General features: G+C 37.9%; 1 protein-coding gene across 1 annotated transcript in view; it reads left to right on the top strand.

Annotated features, from left to right (window-relative positions):
- Positions 1 to 17644, top strand: part of unc79 (UNC-79 domain-containing protein) — a 1082710-nt gene that overhangs the window by 806686 nt on the left and 258380 nt on the right. Inside the window, exon 41 of the mRNA XM_090389680.1 lies at positions 2237 to 2322. Within this exon, the coding sequence (XP_090245806.1) occupies positions 2237 to 2322 (86 nt within the window). The remainder of the gene's footprint in view (positions 1 to 2236; positions 2323 to 17644) is intronic.

Here is a 17644-nt window from a genome sequence, read left to right as displayed (position 1 = left end):
GTTGCAGTCATTCCTTGCTTGTGTCAGAATGACGAGTTACGTGCAGTTGACGCCACAAAGAAAGAGTGCTATTGTTGCTTTACATGGGGAAGGATGTTCTTCCCATCATATTGCTTATAGAGTGTCTTGTAATCAGTCGACAGTGAATAGATTTCTTTCCAAACTCAAGGATAGGAAAAAGGGAACGAGATGCAAAAAAGTCTCTCTACGCCAAAACAGGACCACATTTTGAAGCACTTATGCCTTAAAAACCGCAAAGCTTCTTTGTCTGAGCTGAAAAGAGAATGGGAAGAACATACAGGATTGGTAGCAAGTGCAGTAACAGTCAGAAGATGCCTCTTCAAAAATTGACTTTTAGCCCATCGTCTTAAGAAGAAGCCACCTCCTCACACAAAAAATGAAAAAGGCCCGAATAATTTGGTGTAAGGAGAATGTCAAATGGACCCCCCAAGCAGTGGAAGTCAGTTATTTTCTCAGATGAGAAGGAATTCAACTTGCATGGCTCTGATGGGAAACAAATAATTTGCCATAGATGTGGTAAAGAATACCATCCAGACTGTATGGTGCCTACAGTGAAATTCCCTACCAGCCAAATGATATGGGAGTGCATTTCGTATCGCAGAGTAGGTCACCTGCAGTTTATAAAGGGTTCTGTAAATGCCAATGGATACCAGGCTATATTGGAAGGCAAATTGCTGCCAACCATTAGAGACCATTTCAACCTGCCGAGTAACTGCATCTTTCAGGTCGGCGCCTCCGTAGCCAGGTGGGAAGGAGCAGCAGTGCGTAGCACATGCTTCTTGATTACACCGGGGTTCAAGCCCGTGACCACCAAATACGGAGGATGCGGAAAGGTCAGGGAATGACCACCACATATTCCCGGAACAATATGGCCTTAGTTGCTAATGCTTCTAAAAACAAACATAACAACAGCATCTTTCAAGACGACTCTGCTCCTTGTCATAAGGCAAAAAGTGTAAGTAGGCACTTCTGTAGTTACTTTAGCTTCATTTATGCATTAAAGTTCAACAGTAATGTGTTTACATTTGTTACAGGTGAAAAATGGTTGGAAGAACAGTCCATTACAACTCTTAGCTGGCTGGCCAGGAAACAGCCCTGGCCTGAATCCTATAGAGAACTGTTGGCATCGTGTGGAATCTGCCGTTGCCAGAAAGAAACCAAAGACCCTTTGTGAACTTCAGGAAGCCATAATTCGTGTTTGGAACCATGAACTATCAGTTGATTATCATCAGAAATTGATCTTAATGCCTCGACGGTGTGCTGCTGTCATCAGGGCCAAACTAAATATAGTTTGCACCTGGCAAACTTTTCATTTTGTTTTCCATTTAAAATGATAAACTGAAGCGGATTGAGGGCTTCTGATAACATTTCATCCATAATTGTCGTGTTTACCAAAACTGTTGTATAAATCAAATGCTCATTTTGAAATATTTTGAGAGCATCTGTCAAATATTACTTAGCTTTGCCTTAACTATTAAAAAGGGTTAGAAATGTTTCTTTGAACATTTCTTTGAACACCAGTGTAAAATAATGAAAACTTATGAAGTATGTGAAGGGATACAAAAAGAATTATAAAATAGTAAAGCAATTTGGTATAATTGATAACAGATATCGTTTTCAAAAAATAAGCTATCAAGGTGGCTTGTATCACTAATATCACCCTAATGTCAGAGGGTCACTAATATCACCCTGTTATTTCTCTTTTTTCATTTATCATCGTTGATAATACTTTAAGCATAAAAAGTATATTTGTAATTAAAAAAACTTTCATAGCAGTCTTAGGTCTTAGCAGTTTCGTGAACTGACCTTTGCACCCAGCATTTAGAATCTTATAATGGCCACAAATAAATAATGAAAGTATAGTAATAAAATACTGGATATGCTGTTATGTTTTTTTTTGAAAATATTTGATGTGAAGCAGTGGGCCCACTTAAAACTTTGCTAGATATAATAGAAGTAGTCAGCATTGCTAAGCTGGGAAGGTAGTGAGAGGGTTACATAGTTTGAAATACACTATTTTCAGCTGGTCTTATAAAATAAAGTTTTATTCATATAATTTCAGATTCCAATATTTCAAGCCAGCAAATCATTTATAGTGTACCTTAAGACTTTGAAGTGTTATAGCATTAAACTATACAACTTGCCTTATCATCATATTTATTTAAAATTCTCATTCTTGTATATATCTCTCTCTCTCTCTCTCTCTCTCTCTCAGATTCAGAATTCTTTAAAGCAATGGCTTTAGCCTTGGCCGAATTCAATGAGCTTAATCAGGTGTCTCCTCTTCTATTGCTCTTTGAGGTAAGAAAATTCCTTTCTTTTTTTTTTCTAGTGTTAATTACAGCTATTATTTAAATTATTATACTTCAAAAAAAACAACTTGATCATGAATGTCAATAAATATTTTGCAAAGTCTTTTGAAATAATTATTGTTTTAAATGTTTCTTTCAAAGGTTTTGTTTTTGAACATTTGGTCAAAATTGATCTACATACATTGTAATGTGCAAATTGGTGAAGCCTATAAAAAAAAAAAAAAAGCAATGACTTTCAGTCACATGATTTTGCTATAAATGCTAATACATGTTGCCTAGTTCTGGGCAGTATGAATCTACTCATAAATGGCATAGGAAGTTCAAGATTTCTCATAGAATTAAATGAAAATATGACTTCCTGTACTATAATATCAAAATTAAAATAAAAAAAAAATTGAAGTGGTAATATGAAAAAAAGTTATTCTGGTTCACCATTTGGGTTGTTTATTCTTTGGTAAATGTTGTGCTGCATTTTAATTCTAGCACTGTTTTTTTGTTTTTTTTTTAATCTTTATGATGAAATTTTTTTTTCTTTTTATCGTATGATGTGAGCAATAACGAAGGAACCAGTTTTTTTCTTGCTTCCTTCGTGTATCGTGGCCATGAGGTCCAACCAGAGAGTACGATCATCGTAATATCCAAGCCCGAGGCAGGATTTGAACCTATGACCTTTGGGTTGCCAGGCAGGCACTTTACCCACCCAACTATGATGAAATAATATAAAATAATGCAACTACAAAACTGAATTTAAAGAAGTCAAGAATAGCTGAGGAATAGATATAGATAAACTTAAAATTATTGAATTTCAGCAGTAGATGTGTGTGTGTGTGTGAGAGAGAAGTAAAAGTGGGGGAGAAATCATTTGGTTAAGTTGCTTTTGAGAAATGTGGTTAAGTTTTTTAATTCCTGCTAATAATAGTCTGGAATTGTATCCATTATTATTTTTATAGTATTGAGAATACTTATCCTTCAGGCAACTGGTACACTGCCCCCCACGAATTCAAGAATTCTCTCATAATTCTGGCTAAGGGTTTGCTTACCTTCTTTGCTGCCTCCCTTAATATAATTGGACCAATTCCATCTGCCCCAGGTGCCTTTTTTCTGTCCATCTTCAACAATTTCTCATCCACCTTCCTTTCAGTTATTACAAAGTCATTTAGCTCCTCGGTAGAGTTCATTAAACTTCTGACATCTCCTGCCCTAAAGAATTCCCGTGTGTGTGTGTATGTGTGTGTATTAGCGTTAGCATTAGTACAAGCATATGATGCAAGAAAGCAAGCTTATGCAGCATCAGCCAAAAAAAAAAAAAAAAAAAAAAAAAACCTTCCACTTCACCCCTCCGTTTGTTCAAAATACCTGTCCAGCTGAGCCTTAAATTTATTTAGGCTATCAACTTCCACAACAAGGAATGGAAGTCTGTTCCACCAACCAACTACCCGCTGGCTAAAGGCAAATTTCCGCACGTCTATCCTACATCTGTCTCTCAGGTGATTATTCTGAGCGAGAGGAAGAATCCCATCAGCATTGGGCATGCTCAAACCATTCAAGGCTTTATACACCTCTATCAGATCACCTCACTGGTGCCTAGTCTCCAGACACTGTAATTTGCAAAACTTAAGCCTTTCTTCGTAAGAGCACCCCTTTGTTCCATTCACTAATCTTGTTGCCCTTCTCTGTACTCGTTCCAGCAGCTCTACATCCTTCTTGAAATGAGACCTCCAGACTTGTATACAGTACTCTAGGTGTGGCCTGACCATTGCCTTATACAAGGGAATAATCACCTCCTTATCCCTGCTAGAAAAATTCCTATATATCATTGACAACACACCATGAGCTACTCTTGCACCCGTCTGCACTGCTCAGAGAACTTCATATCTGCCTGCACAACCACCCCCAGGTCCCTTTCATTTTCTACCCACTGTCAGTGTAGTACCACAGAGTTGATACGTTGCTCTGGGGTTGCTGTTTCCCATGTGTAGTACTTTCCATTTGTCAATGTTAAACTTCATTTGCCACCTCTCAGCCCATCTGCTCAACCTTTCCAGATCCTGTTGCAGCAGCATATCGTCAGTAGCATCCTTAACAACCCTGCCAACCTTTGTATCATCTGCAAACGTGGACATTAAGCTTGATATACTATCATCAATATTATTTATAAATACAGAAAACAACAATGGACCCAACACTGACCCCTGAGGGACTCCACTAATAACATTAGTCCCCGATGAGCAGGGTCCATTAATTACCACTCTCTGTCTTCTGCCATATCAACAATTTGCCACCAATGCCACACTGCTCCAATTTGTGCAGCAGTCTTCCATGTGCAACAGTATCAAAAGCCTTTCTAAGATCCAAATATATAATATAAAAGTTATTCCCTGCATCCAATTCTTTTGTGACTACATCATAGTATTGAATCAAATTGGTCAGGCAAGACCTTCCCTTAACAAAACCATGCTGTGTCTCAGCTATAACTGAATTCTTGTCAAGATGATCCTGCAGTGCTTATTTAACCAGTGCTTCCATTAATTTTCCTGGAACAGAAGTTAAACTCAAAGGTTTATAATTACTTGTGTCAGCCTTTGATCCTCCTTTGTGAATTGGGGTTACATTTGCACATCTCCAGTCTGTGGGTACCCCCCCCTGAGTCCAAGGAAGCTCTCATAATTATGGCTAACGGATTGCTTACTTCCTTTGCTGCCTCCTTTAATATAACTGGATAGATCCCATCCACCCCAGGTGCCTTTCTTGTATTTATCTTCAACAATTTCTCCTCCACTTTACTCTCAATTATTACAAGATCATCTAGCTCACTGCCAGTGTTTACTTCATCTATGGCATTCCCCTTCCTGAATAACTCCTCATGTGTGAATGTAGATGCAAAATATTGATTTAATTTGTTAGCTACCTGGGTAGGATCATGAACAGTTGAACCATCGATATCAAGTGGACCAATCTGATTCATCCCCTTCCTTCTAGAGTTTACATAAGTAAAGAACTCCTTGCTGTTTTTCTTTGCATCCCTTGCCAGAGATTTCTCGTAATCTGCCTTTGCCTGCCTAACCTCCTTTTTAACTTGGTTACAGATCAACTTATATCTATCATAGGCTTCTGTGCCACATGTTAATTTATATGTATTCCATGCATTTTTCTTCTCTGCCATATGTCTCCTTAGTTCATCTGACATACATTTAGGCCTAAACCTTGAACAATATTTCTTAGTTGGTATGTAAAGCGTAGTAGCTTCCAAGATAAGTTCTTTGAATGCTTCCCATTTTGAGTTTGCTGTTGGTAACATCATCAGTTGGTCCCACTGTATAGAATTTAAATACTGTCTCAGACCATCATAGTAGCCTTTTCGAAAGCAGTAACCCTTCCCTTTACCCCTGATGTTAGTTACCTCCTTAAGTAAATCCCACTTTAGCACACTGTGATCACTGCCACCTAGTGGTTCCTGTATCTGCAGATTCTTAATGCATGAAGAATCACTAATGATAATCAAATCAAGAGTATTGCTCCCTCTTGGTTGCCTCCGGAGCATGATGATTTAGAAAACAATCATCCAATAAATCCACAAAACCCTTTCTAGTGTGTGAGTGACCAACCCACAAATTCCAGTCAATATCTGGGAAATTAAAATCCCCCATTATAACACTCTCTGATTTACTGGCCCACTCTATTTCCCTGTACAGTTTCTTATTATACTCATCAGAGTCATTAGGCCTATAGCAGACTCCTACTCTCAATTTTGATCTCCCAATGCTTATGTCACACCAAACTGACTCGACACTGCACTGTCCAGCGATGTCAACTGGCTTCACTTTCTTGGATTTTATGTGTTTCTTAACTAATAGCATAACCCCTCCTCCCTTTCTATCCTGTCCGTCCTTTCTATAGATGTTGTACTCCCCAAATTCCAGTTCTGCATTACTTAATATGTGTGACACCACGTCTCTGATATCCCAACAATATCCGCCTTTGATGCTTTGAGCAATACCTCAAATTCATCAAATTTATTTACCAAACTCCTAGCATTGGTGTACACGCAAGTATACATGCACCTGTTCTTTTTCTTAGCTACCCTTACACAACCCATGTGTTTACTTGTACCCCAATGATTCCCAGCAGTCTCTGAAATATCCTGCATCTTATTTTCCAGGCTGCTGCTCATTCCAATAGAAGCAGTACAAGAATCACTTTCACCTCTGCCAGTGACTACTGTTAATCTATTAGTCCCTGTATCCCCTCAATCTAGCAGTTTTCCGACCCACCTAACACTGCCTCGATAGCATGAGCAAACATTCTTGCACCCTTTCTATTTAAGTGTATTCCATCCCTGTAGAAGCAGTCTCTTCTGTTAACAAGTACAGACCAGGCTGAAAAAAATTCTACCCCTTCAGCCTTGCACAATCTTTCCAGGGCCGAATTGAACGACAGGGCTCTCATCATATACTCCCTCCTATCGTGTCTGGGCAGAATTGCAGACACTTTCAAATTCAACCCTAATTCATGGCTTTTTTTCAACAGTGACCTGCACTTGTTAAGTAATTCCGCCGGTCTCCTACTCTTAATATCATTAGTGCCAACGTGTACAACTGTATCACCTTTTGTGCCCTTAAAAGATGATATCCGCTCTACAACGTCATCAACCTTTGCCCCTGACAGACATACCCTGGTCCTGTTCCACCTATCCTTTTTACAAAGCATGTTTCCCGTTTCCCTGACAATAGAGTCACCAACAACTACTAGTTCCTTTGGGACCAGCGCATTCTGTCTTGGGAGTTGCCGCTGTGTTGCGCGATGCCCAAGTGCAAGCACTGGCATTGGTGTGTGCAGCTGAGAACTTGATGGGCCCTCACTTTTAATCCTTCGAGGGCATCCACCCTGTCCTTCAAGCTCTCATATAGGCCCATAACAACGCTGAGTTGTCACCTGATTTCCTTACACTCCTCGCATCGCGCACATACAAAGACATCCCCCATGGCAGTATCATGTCCCGTACCTGACTGCTCCACAAACATCAAGCAAACAGTGCATTTTAAAAGGCTGTGATCCAGAGGGCAACTGTTCCCCCCCCCTCAGTTCTCCCCTGAGCCACAGCACTTCCATTAGCTTGAGCCTTTTGCTTTGCTGCTCTGCTCTGAGTCATGATTTCGATTTAATTTCAATAAAATTTCAATTTCAGTACAAAATTAAAACCCTAAACTTATATAACACAGTTATAACGCTATATTTATGTTTCAGTATCGAGTGTTATCTTCGAAATCCCTTTATATAACTTCCGTATCAAGTTAAGTAATAATTAATTATTTTTGCTAATTGTTTATGTTACGTGATCTAAGTCGTTATATGTATATAGTTAAAAGTACAATTTAATTGACAATGAAGTTCAACAAGACCAATAGATTTACTGATTAATTGACAATATTATATTATGTACTATACTATACTAGGCTTATCCTATCTAGTTCGAGATATTTTGTATCGTGTAACAATGGCAGCAATTTACGAATGGTAAGTCTACGGACACTTAAGTATCGATTAACTTCCAAATCTCACTGTCTCGATTCAGAATAAACTAAGGATCCTGACTAGCTACTTACAGAAAATAATTTGATGTAACAATTAATTAATAAATCAGCTGAATATGGTTAAAAAAAAAACCTCTCGTTCAACGCAGCTGTAACTTGTAACATGTGGATTTGATACCCTTACCGATACTAAGTAATACCTACAAAATCTCTATCTAAGTTAAACTTTAACTACGTATCGTAACTATGAATATAAAGCTACTCTAGAAAATAAGTTAATTTGCCAATTTAAGCTAATAAAACAGAAAATAAATCAGAAAAAACTTCTCTGTTCCAGGAGCAGCAATAAGCTACGTCCGCACAGGCTACACTCATTCTCAAACTCGTGTATGTAGATGCAGAATATGTATTCAGTTTGTCCACAACCTGAGCTGAGTCATCAACAGTTAATCAATAGACATCAAGTTGCCCAATTTGATTCAACCCATGATTAGACCGGGGTTCGAGCCCATGCCCACCAAATATGAAGGATGTGGAAAGTTCAGGGAATGACCACCGCATATACCCGGAGCAATATGGCCTTAGTTCCTAATGCTCCTAAAAAAAAACCAAATAACAAAAAATTGATTCAACCCCTTTCGTCTACTGTTAGTAAAAGCATAGAAACCTTTACTGCACTGCTTTTCTTTGCATTCTTTGCCAAATACTTCTCATAATCTTCCTTAGCTTGCCCAACCTCCTTTGTGGCTTGATTACAGAGTACTTTATATCTACCATAGGCTTCTGTATCATCTGATAATTTATATGCATCCCATGCACTTTTCTTCTCTGCCATGTGTCTCAATAGTTCATCAGACATCCATTTAGGTCTAAGCCTTGAACAGTATTTCTTTGTTGTTATGGAAAGCCTAGACACATCTCTGATTACTGCCCTGAATTTGCTGTTGGTAACATCATCTGTTGGTTCCACTGCATAGAATTTAAAAATTGTCTGAGACCACTGTAATCACCCTTATGAAAGCAAAAGCCTTTCCCTTTATTCTTGACAGTAGTTATGTCTTTAATTAAATTCCACATTAGTACACTGTGATCGTTGTCACCCATGGGTCTTTTATCTGCAGATTCTTAATACTTGAATAATCAATGCTGATAACCTGAACAGGGTATTGTTAGTGCTTGTTGCCTCTCTAATATGCTGCTATAGAAAACAGTCATCCAAAAAATCCACAAAAGTCCTGCTAGTGTGTGAGTGACCAAAATACAAATTCCAGTCAACATCGGAAAAGTTAAAATTCCCCATTATAAGACATTTGAATTTACTAGCCCACTCTATTTCTCTGTATAGCTGTTTGTTATACTCATTACAGTCATTATAGCAGGCCTATAACACGCTTATACTCTCAGTTTTGTTTTCTCAGTGCTTATATTACACCAAACTCACCCAACGTTGTGCTCGCCACCTATGTCAACTGGATGCAATGCCTTAGCTTTAATATGCTTCTTAACTAAATAACTCCTCCACCTCTCCTGTCCTGTCTGCACCCTTCCTGTATACATTGCACTCCCAATATTCATTTTCAGCATCTCTTGTATCTGAATGACCCCATGTTTCTTCTATTCATACAATGTCTGCATTTTATGACGTAATCAATACTTTAAATTGGTCAAATTTATGTACAATCTTCCTAGCATTAGTGTGCATGCAAGTATACATGCACATGTTTTTACTCTTATTTGTCCTAACACAACTCATGTATTTATTTGTTCCATGATGACCTGCAGGGCCTGAAATCCCAGACACCTTACTTTACAGGTTGCTGCATGCACTAATAGTAGCAATGCAAGAATCACTTTCACTTCTGCTTGTAGCTCTAGTTAAGCTATTGGTCTTTTTATCCTAACCCCCCCCCCAGGATACAGAGAGTAATAGCTCAATAGCTGGTAGGAGCTGGTTTACTAAGATCATCAATACAAGAGTTAGAAGAAAAGTAGGATGCTAGTAGGGTGGCTTTATGTTTAGCTAAGGTTGCAATAGTGCCATCAAGTTTTAACAGAGTTGGAAGTGGAGATGGTAAAGCTGTAGCCAATAAGTTTTTCAAGAGTCCAGAATGGTTGATTACCATTTCAACACAAAGCAAATTTTATACTCTTAGTTTGTGTAATCTAATTTTCTATAAAGACCACTCTCATACCACATTAATATTAAGATAGTTTATTTAGCTAATAACTAAATCCCTATACATTTAAGTCACATTTCAGAACCTTGCCGGAGCCCATTCTCAGACCATGCATATGCTGTTTTTTAACAACAGAAAGAAAAAACTTATTACTATTACGTTAATATTAATATAAGATATTCAAAACTTCTAGTTGATAATTGCTATATGGAAGGGATTACTGGAGCTTTGCTCTGGAGACTAAACATGGGTTTCACCACTTCAAGCCTCCAATAAATCAAAGTGGTGTTATTGCACCAGGTGTATGTAGGGAGTCATCTACTACCCAGTATTGCTTGGTAACACAGAAGATTGGCATTCCTCTGTGTAGTGCCACACCTCGAATCCTGCTTACGCTGGTTCACACCTGGGTCATCACTTCCTCTATACTAGGTACTTGCTCACAGAGATTATATTCAGGGATACTAATAGCTCTACCACCATAATGAAGGTGCAAGCAGAGGATTTGGTTATCGCAGGACAACTAGCTTCTGAAATTCAGTCCATTTGACTCAAATCTCAATATCAGTTCCATCAGCATGTTAGATGCCTGGGTATGAGAAGCTGGGCTCGTCATACCTGAGAGAATGTCCGTGACATCATCAAGGACCATCTAAATAGAAATCAAAGTTCTTTCTTACCATCATCATACCAGCCATTTTCCTACCATCAACAATGGCCTTTTTTTCAATAAATTTCAATATGCAACTTTTGATTTCTTCAGCTCCATGGTCTCTCTCTCTCTCTCTCTCTCTCTCTCTCTCTCTCTTGCCATGAATAGCTTTATTTGCACTAGCTTTTGGGTCAGCTATTTTGAACTTTAATTATTTAACGTTGATTTATAGTAACTAATTGGGAAAAACGACTTAAAAATCATAGACTGCAACTATAACAGTTTTGTTTACTTTATCATGTCTTCAACTTTTTCTTTTCTTAAGAATTGCTTCTCTTCTTGATGTTTTCCGTACATATCTATTAAAGAATATTTCTCTTTGCCTTCCGTGTTTTGAATTGCAATGCATAATTCACATCGATCCATCTAGGGAATGGAAAATCCTATATTGTATTCTTTGTTAAATATTCTGCTGTATGCAACATTTGCATATGATAGATTAAATTCAACACAACCCATTTATAATCTCTCTATAAATTGAATAATGATCATCCTTCTTTGATATATTCATTCACAGTTCAACCCAAAAGTATTAGTATCATCATTAGTTGAGGCATATGATGCAAGAAAGCAAGCTTATATAGCATCAGCCAAAATAAACCCTTCCAATTTCACCCATTCAGTCACTCCAAATGTTTGTCTAGTTCAGCCTTAAATTTATTTAAGCTATCAACTTCCACAACAACAGATGGAAGCCTGTTCCAGCAATCAACTACCCGCTAGCTAAAGTCAAACTTCCACACATCTATTCAACAACTATTTTTCCTCAGTTTGAATCTATGTCCCCCCCTCAGGTTCTTAATCTGAGCAAGCGGAAGTATCCCACCAGCATTGAGCCTGCTCAAACCATTCAAAGACGTATACACCTCAATCAGATCACCTAGCAGTTGCCTAGTCTCCAGCTGCTGCAACTTGCAAAACTTAAGCCTCACTGGGTAAGAGTACCCCTTTGTTCCTCCACCAATCTTGTTGCCCTTCTCTGTATTCGTTCTAGGAACTCTACATCTTTCCTAAAATGAGGCCTCCAGACCTGTACGCAGTACTCAAGGTGTGGCCTGACCATTGCCTTATACAAGGGAAAATTCCTATATATATTTGACAAAACTCCATGGCCTGCTCTGGCACCCCATCTGCACTGCCCAGAGAACTTCATATCTGACTGCACAATTACCCCAAGGTCTGTTTCATTCTCCACCTCTCTGAGTGTAGTACCACACAGTGGGTTACTGCTACCCATATGGAGTGCTTTGCATTTGTCAATGTTAAACTTTAGTTGACACTTCTCATCCCATCTGCCTAACTTTTCTAGATCCTGTTGCAGTAGCATACTGTCTTTACTAACCCTGCCAACCTTTGTATCATCTGGAAACTTGGATTTTAAGCCTGATATAATTGATAAATACACAAAACAACAATGGGCCCAGCACCGAACTCTAGGGACTCCACTAATAACATTATTCCACATAGAGCAGTGTCCATTTATTACCACTCTCTGCCGTCTCCCTCTCAACCATCCCTTTATCCATTGCAATAACTTGCCCCTAATGTCTTACTGCTCCAGTTTGTAAAGCAGTCTTCCATGCGCAACAGTATCAAAAGCTTTCCTGAAATTCAAGTACAGGTAGTTCTCGACTTTACAAGTTAATTTGTTCCTAGCTTGCACTCATAAAGCAAAAACTCGTAAAGCGGGAATTTATTTCACATAGACATAAGGTTAAAAATAGGAGTTACGTTCTCAACAATGAAATTAGTTATCTAATTTCAATCATTGTTTAAAATATGTTTAAACAATGATTGAAATCAATGATTGATTTATCCAAAGAAATGAAAACGTAGCCTGTAAAGTCAAGCAAATTATAATAGAGAAATTATTTACGACTTACAAATGTTAAAGAATGTTTATTCTTCTTCATCATCGACTAAATGCACACTCGTTGATCACTCATTATTTGCTTGGCACTCGTTGGTTTGTTGCAAAAGGAGCCGAATTCTTCAGAAATGCTTCAAGAGGCATTTATTTCCAAGATAATCTTCTCTTTGCTTTATAAATTTCTATAGCATGCATAAGCATTTTTTAACGGAACACACAAATTGGAACTAACACGATTTGCGCAGAGTAACAAGTTTACGAAGCTTAAAAAAAAGGTATGAAGAGAAGATTCTGAAAATTTATTTATGTTTTTATACGATTGCAGATTTCAGTAAAGGGGAAACACATTTCACCATAATAATGTAAAAAAAGCACACAATTCCAGCTATTGGTATTTTTGCAAATGCAAGAAGATCGAGTTTACTACCCGTTTATGATTACTTGCAGTAACAGAAAAGTCCAATAAACCAGAAATTGCAAATTGTTTTTATTGTTTTATGGTCGTGACCTCCAGAAATGCGCTTTAGAAAATATCACAAAGCCGTTCAAAATTGATTCTTATAACAAAACATAAGATAACGATGAAAGTGTAGTGCATTTTAATGATTTGAATTGGTAACTAATACAATTTACAAACCACACTCACGACCTTTTATGTGGTCTTAAGGTCACACTCGTGACCTTAAAAATGACATTTTAGAGAGCTTAGTTATACAGTGAAAATTTCAACTTCCAATATCTTGAAACGAATACCAAATAACAATGTGTTATGGGTTCACATTACGTTATTTTAACAATACGATGGTATCTCTGGAACTGATTAATATCATAAAGCGGGGTACACTGTATTGTATAGCCATGTACGTGGTTTGGAATGTAGTATTTATGAATGTTTAACATTCATTTTTTGCAATTAATGTTCATATTTTCTATTTTGTTGATACTTGATACTTGGGGGATAAAAACTCGTAAAGCAAAAACTGCCTGCATATATATTAAAATTATTTTTTGCATCCAGTTCCTTTGTGACCACATCGTAGTATCCAATAAAATTGGTCAGACAAGACTTCCCCTTAACAAACCCATATTTGTCTGAACTATTACTGCAGTCTTGTCTAGGTGATCCTGCATCAAGGATCACTAACAGGTCTATAATTATTTGTGTCACCCTCTGAACCCTCTTTGTGAATTGGGGATACATTTGCACATCTCCAGTCCTTGGGGACCTCCCCTGAATCTAAGGATGCTCTCATAATTATGGCTAAGGGTTTACTAACTTCCCTTGCTACCTCCTTCAATACAACTGGACAGATTCCATCTACCCCAGGTGCCTTTTTTATGTTTAACTTCAACAATTTCTCCTCCACTTTGCTCTTAGGTATTACAAAATCGTTTAACCCCCTGTTAGAGTATGATAATCATCTGGCCATCTCCTCCTTGAATAACTCCTCATGTATGAATGTAGGTGCAAACATGCTCATTTAGTTTAGCAGCTATCTGAGAATGATCATCTCCACTTTACATAAGTAGAGAAGTCTTTGGACCCAGGGGAGGTACCCACAGACTGGAGATGTGCAAATGTGACCCCAATTCACAAAGGAGAATCAAAGGCTGACATAAGTAATTATAGACCTGTGAGTTTAACTTCTGTTCCAGGAAAATTAATGGAGGCACTGGTTAAAGAAGCATTGCAGGATCATCTAGACAAGACTTCAGTTATAGCTCGGACACAGCATGGTTTTGTTAAGGCGAAGTTTTGCCTGACCAATTTGATTGGATACTATGATGCAGTCACAAAAGAACTGGATGCAGGGAATAACTTTGATATTATATACTTGAATCTTAGAAAGGCTTTTGATACTGTTGCACATGGAAGACTGCTGCACAAATTGGAGCAGTGTGGCATTGGAGGCAAATTGCTGCTATGGATAAAGGGGTGGTTGAGGGGGAGAAGACAGAGAGTGGTAATAAATGGACACTGCTCATCATGGACTAATGTTATTAGTGGAGTCCCTCAAGGTTCAGTGTTGGGTCCATTATTGTTTTCTGTATTTATAAATAATGATGATGGTATATCAAGCTTAATGTCCAAGTTTGCAGACAATACAAAGGTTGGCAGGGTTGTTAAGGACACTACTGATGCTATGCTGCTGCAACAGGATCTGAAAAGGTTGAGCAGATGGGCTGAGAGGCGGCAAATGAAGTTTAACATTCACAAATGTAAAGTACTTCATATGGGGCACAACAACCCCAGAGCAACGTATCAACTCTGTGGTACTACACTGACAGTGGTAGAGAATGTAAAGGACCTGGGAGTAATTGTGCAGGCAGATATGAAGTTCTCTGAGCAGTGCAGACGGGCTGCAAGAGTAGCTCATAGTGTCTTCTCAATGATATACAGGAATTTTTCTAGCAGGGATAAGGAGGTGATTATCCTCTTATATAAGGCAATGGTCAGGCCACACCTTGAGTACTGTATACAGGTCTGGAGGCCCCATTTCAAGAAGGATGTAGAGCTGCTGGAACGAGTACAGAGAAGGGCAACAAGATTAGTGAATGGAACAAAGGGTTGCTCTTACGAAGAAAGGCTTAAGTTTTGCAAATTAGCATTAGCATTAGCATTAGTAGAGGCATTTGATGCAAGAAAGCAAGCTTATGCAGCATCAGCCAAAAAAATTAAAGTAAAATAAATAAATAAAAAATAACCACTTCCACTTCACCCCTCTGTTCGTTCGAAATACCTGTCCAGCCGAGCCTTAAATTTATTTAGGCTATCAACTTCCACGACAAGGGATGGAAGTCTGTTCCACCTACCAACCACCCGCTGGCTAAAGGCAAATTTCCGCACATCTATCCTACATCTGTCTTTCCTCAATTTGAATTCATGCCCTCTCAGGTGATTATTCTGAGCAAGAGGAAGAATCCCATCAGCATTGAGCATGCTCAAACCATTCAAGGCTTTGTACACCTCTATCAGATCACCTCACTGGTGCCTAGTCTCCAGACACTGTAATTCGCAAAACTTAAGCCTTTCTTCGTAAGAGTACCCCTTTGTTCCATTCACTAATCTTGTTGCCCTTCTCTGTACTCGTTCCAGCAGCTCTACATCCTTCTTGAAATGAGGTCTCCAGGACTGTCTGGAGACCTCATTTCAAGTGTCTGGAGACTAGGCACCGGCAAGGTGATCTGATAGAGGTGTATAAAGCCTTGAATGGTTTGAGCATGCTCAATGCTGATGGGATTCTTCCTCTTGCTCAGTATAATCACCTGAGAGGGCATAAATTCAAATTGACGAAAGACAGATGTAGGATAGATGTGTGGAAATTTGCCTTTAGCCAGTGGGTAGTTGGTTGGTGGAACAGACTTCAATCCCTTGTTGTGGAAGTTGATAGCCTAAATAAATTTAAGGCTCAGCTGGACAGGTATTTCGAACGAACGGAGGGGTGAAGTGGAAGTTTACTTTGCTTTTTTTTTTTTTTTTCTGGCTGATGCTGCATAAGCTTGCTTTCTTGCATCATTGTATGCCTATACTAATGCTAATGCTTACATGGAAAAAGCTACATTAATAAATGAAGACCCTGTAATGTGTGCCATATACTTGTTGAGAGTATACTCAAAATTTGAAAATCGAAAACTTATAGTCCTTTTGGGAAATATTATGCTGTGAAAATCTTTAAATGCATTGAATTTCAACATCAAGGAAGTCCACATGCACATTTATTATTATGGATGAACAATGCACCATTAGAAGAAAAAGGTGGGATGGAAGAAGCAATCCAAATGATAGATGTATTATGTTCTATAGAGAAAACTTCAGATTATTCAAATTTACAGCTACATAAACATACTTTTAACTATTATAAAAACAATAACACAAACCGAGCGAATGTCGATTTGCAGCACCTTTTTGGCCAATATAGCAAACTCGTATATTGATGCCAATAGGTCACAGATGACAATCGAAGTACCCCTGCCCAAAGATCACAGGTTCGAATCCCACCTTGGGCTTGGATCAGAGTAAAATGCAAAAACTTTGGGAGGTGCATTATGGCCAACAACTCACAAAAAAAAAAAAAAAAAATGACAATCGAAGATCAGCTTACTGCAAAAATATCATAAAATGCACGACTCATTAGAATTTGATAATTATGTTAATTTCAAAGAATTCCTTAAATCAAATCAATGACAATCAGAAGAAAAATATCTAAATATTTTGAAGGCTGGTATCAAACCACATATATTTCTTAAATGCAAGATTGAAGAGAAATTTATGAATAATTACAATCCTTGGAATTTAGGAGCGCTCAAGTCTAATTCGGATTTACAATTTATCATAGAAGAATATTCATGTGCAGCATATATATTTGAATATGTGAATAAAACTAATGGAGGAATAAACAACCTGAAACGGAAAATTATAGAGCTACAAGAAGAATATCCTGATATGGATATAACTGATCTAACACGAGCATTAAGTGTAGATGTATTGAATTCTGTAGAGATGAGTTCACAAGAGGCATCTTGGTATTTATTGCGATATTCAACATCCTTGTCTTCAAGAACAATTGAATACGTGCCAATAGTATGGCCACATGAGCATCAGAAATTGTGTAAATCAACAGCTGAATTGGATGAACAACAAGATGATAGCAAGTTTTTGGATATATGGAAAGACCGTATTTTTGATAAATATGAAACATAGGGCGAAACATTAAAAGATATAACTCTTGCACAATTTACTGCTCATAATCGAAAAGGAAATGGGGGATGGGTGAAAAGACAATTTCCTAAAATAATTCGGTTTCAGAGTTATAATACAACATGTCTTCATGAACATATATGAGAAATGGTAACTTTACACATACCATTATCAATGAGGAGAATGAAATTTTGGATGAAAATAAATATTTTGAACTTGATGAAACCAACAAAGAGATAATTACCTTGAGAAGAAAAGAGTTTGAATCTGATGTCGATATTGAAAAGACGCTAGCAATTTGTAGGCAACTTTGTATTGAACT

This window comes from Mastigoproctus giganteus, chromosome 2 (assembly GCF_048544385.1).
Source record: "Mastigoproctus giganteus isolate SK-2022 chromosome 2, ASM4854438v1, whole genome shotgun sequence".
Taxonomy (NCBI): domain Eukaryota; kingdom Metazoa; phylum Arthropoda; class Arachnida; order Uropygi; family Thelyphonidae; genus Mastigoproctus; species Mastigoproctus giganteus.
The sequence above is the reverse complement of the archived record's forward strand: the minus strand, read 5'-3'. Positions and strand labels throughout refer to the sequence as shown.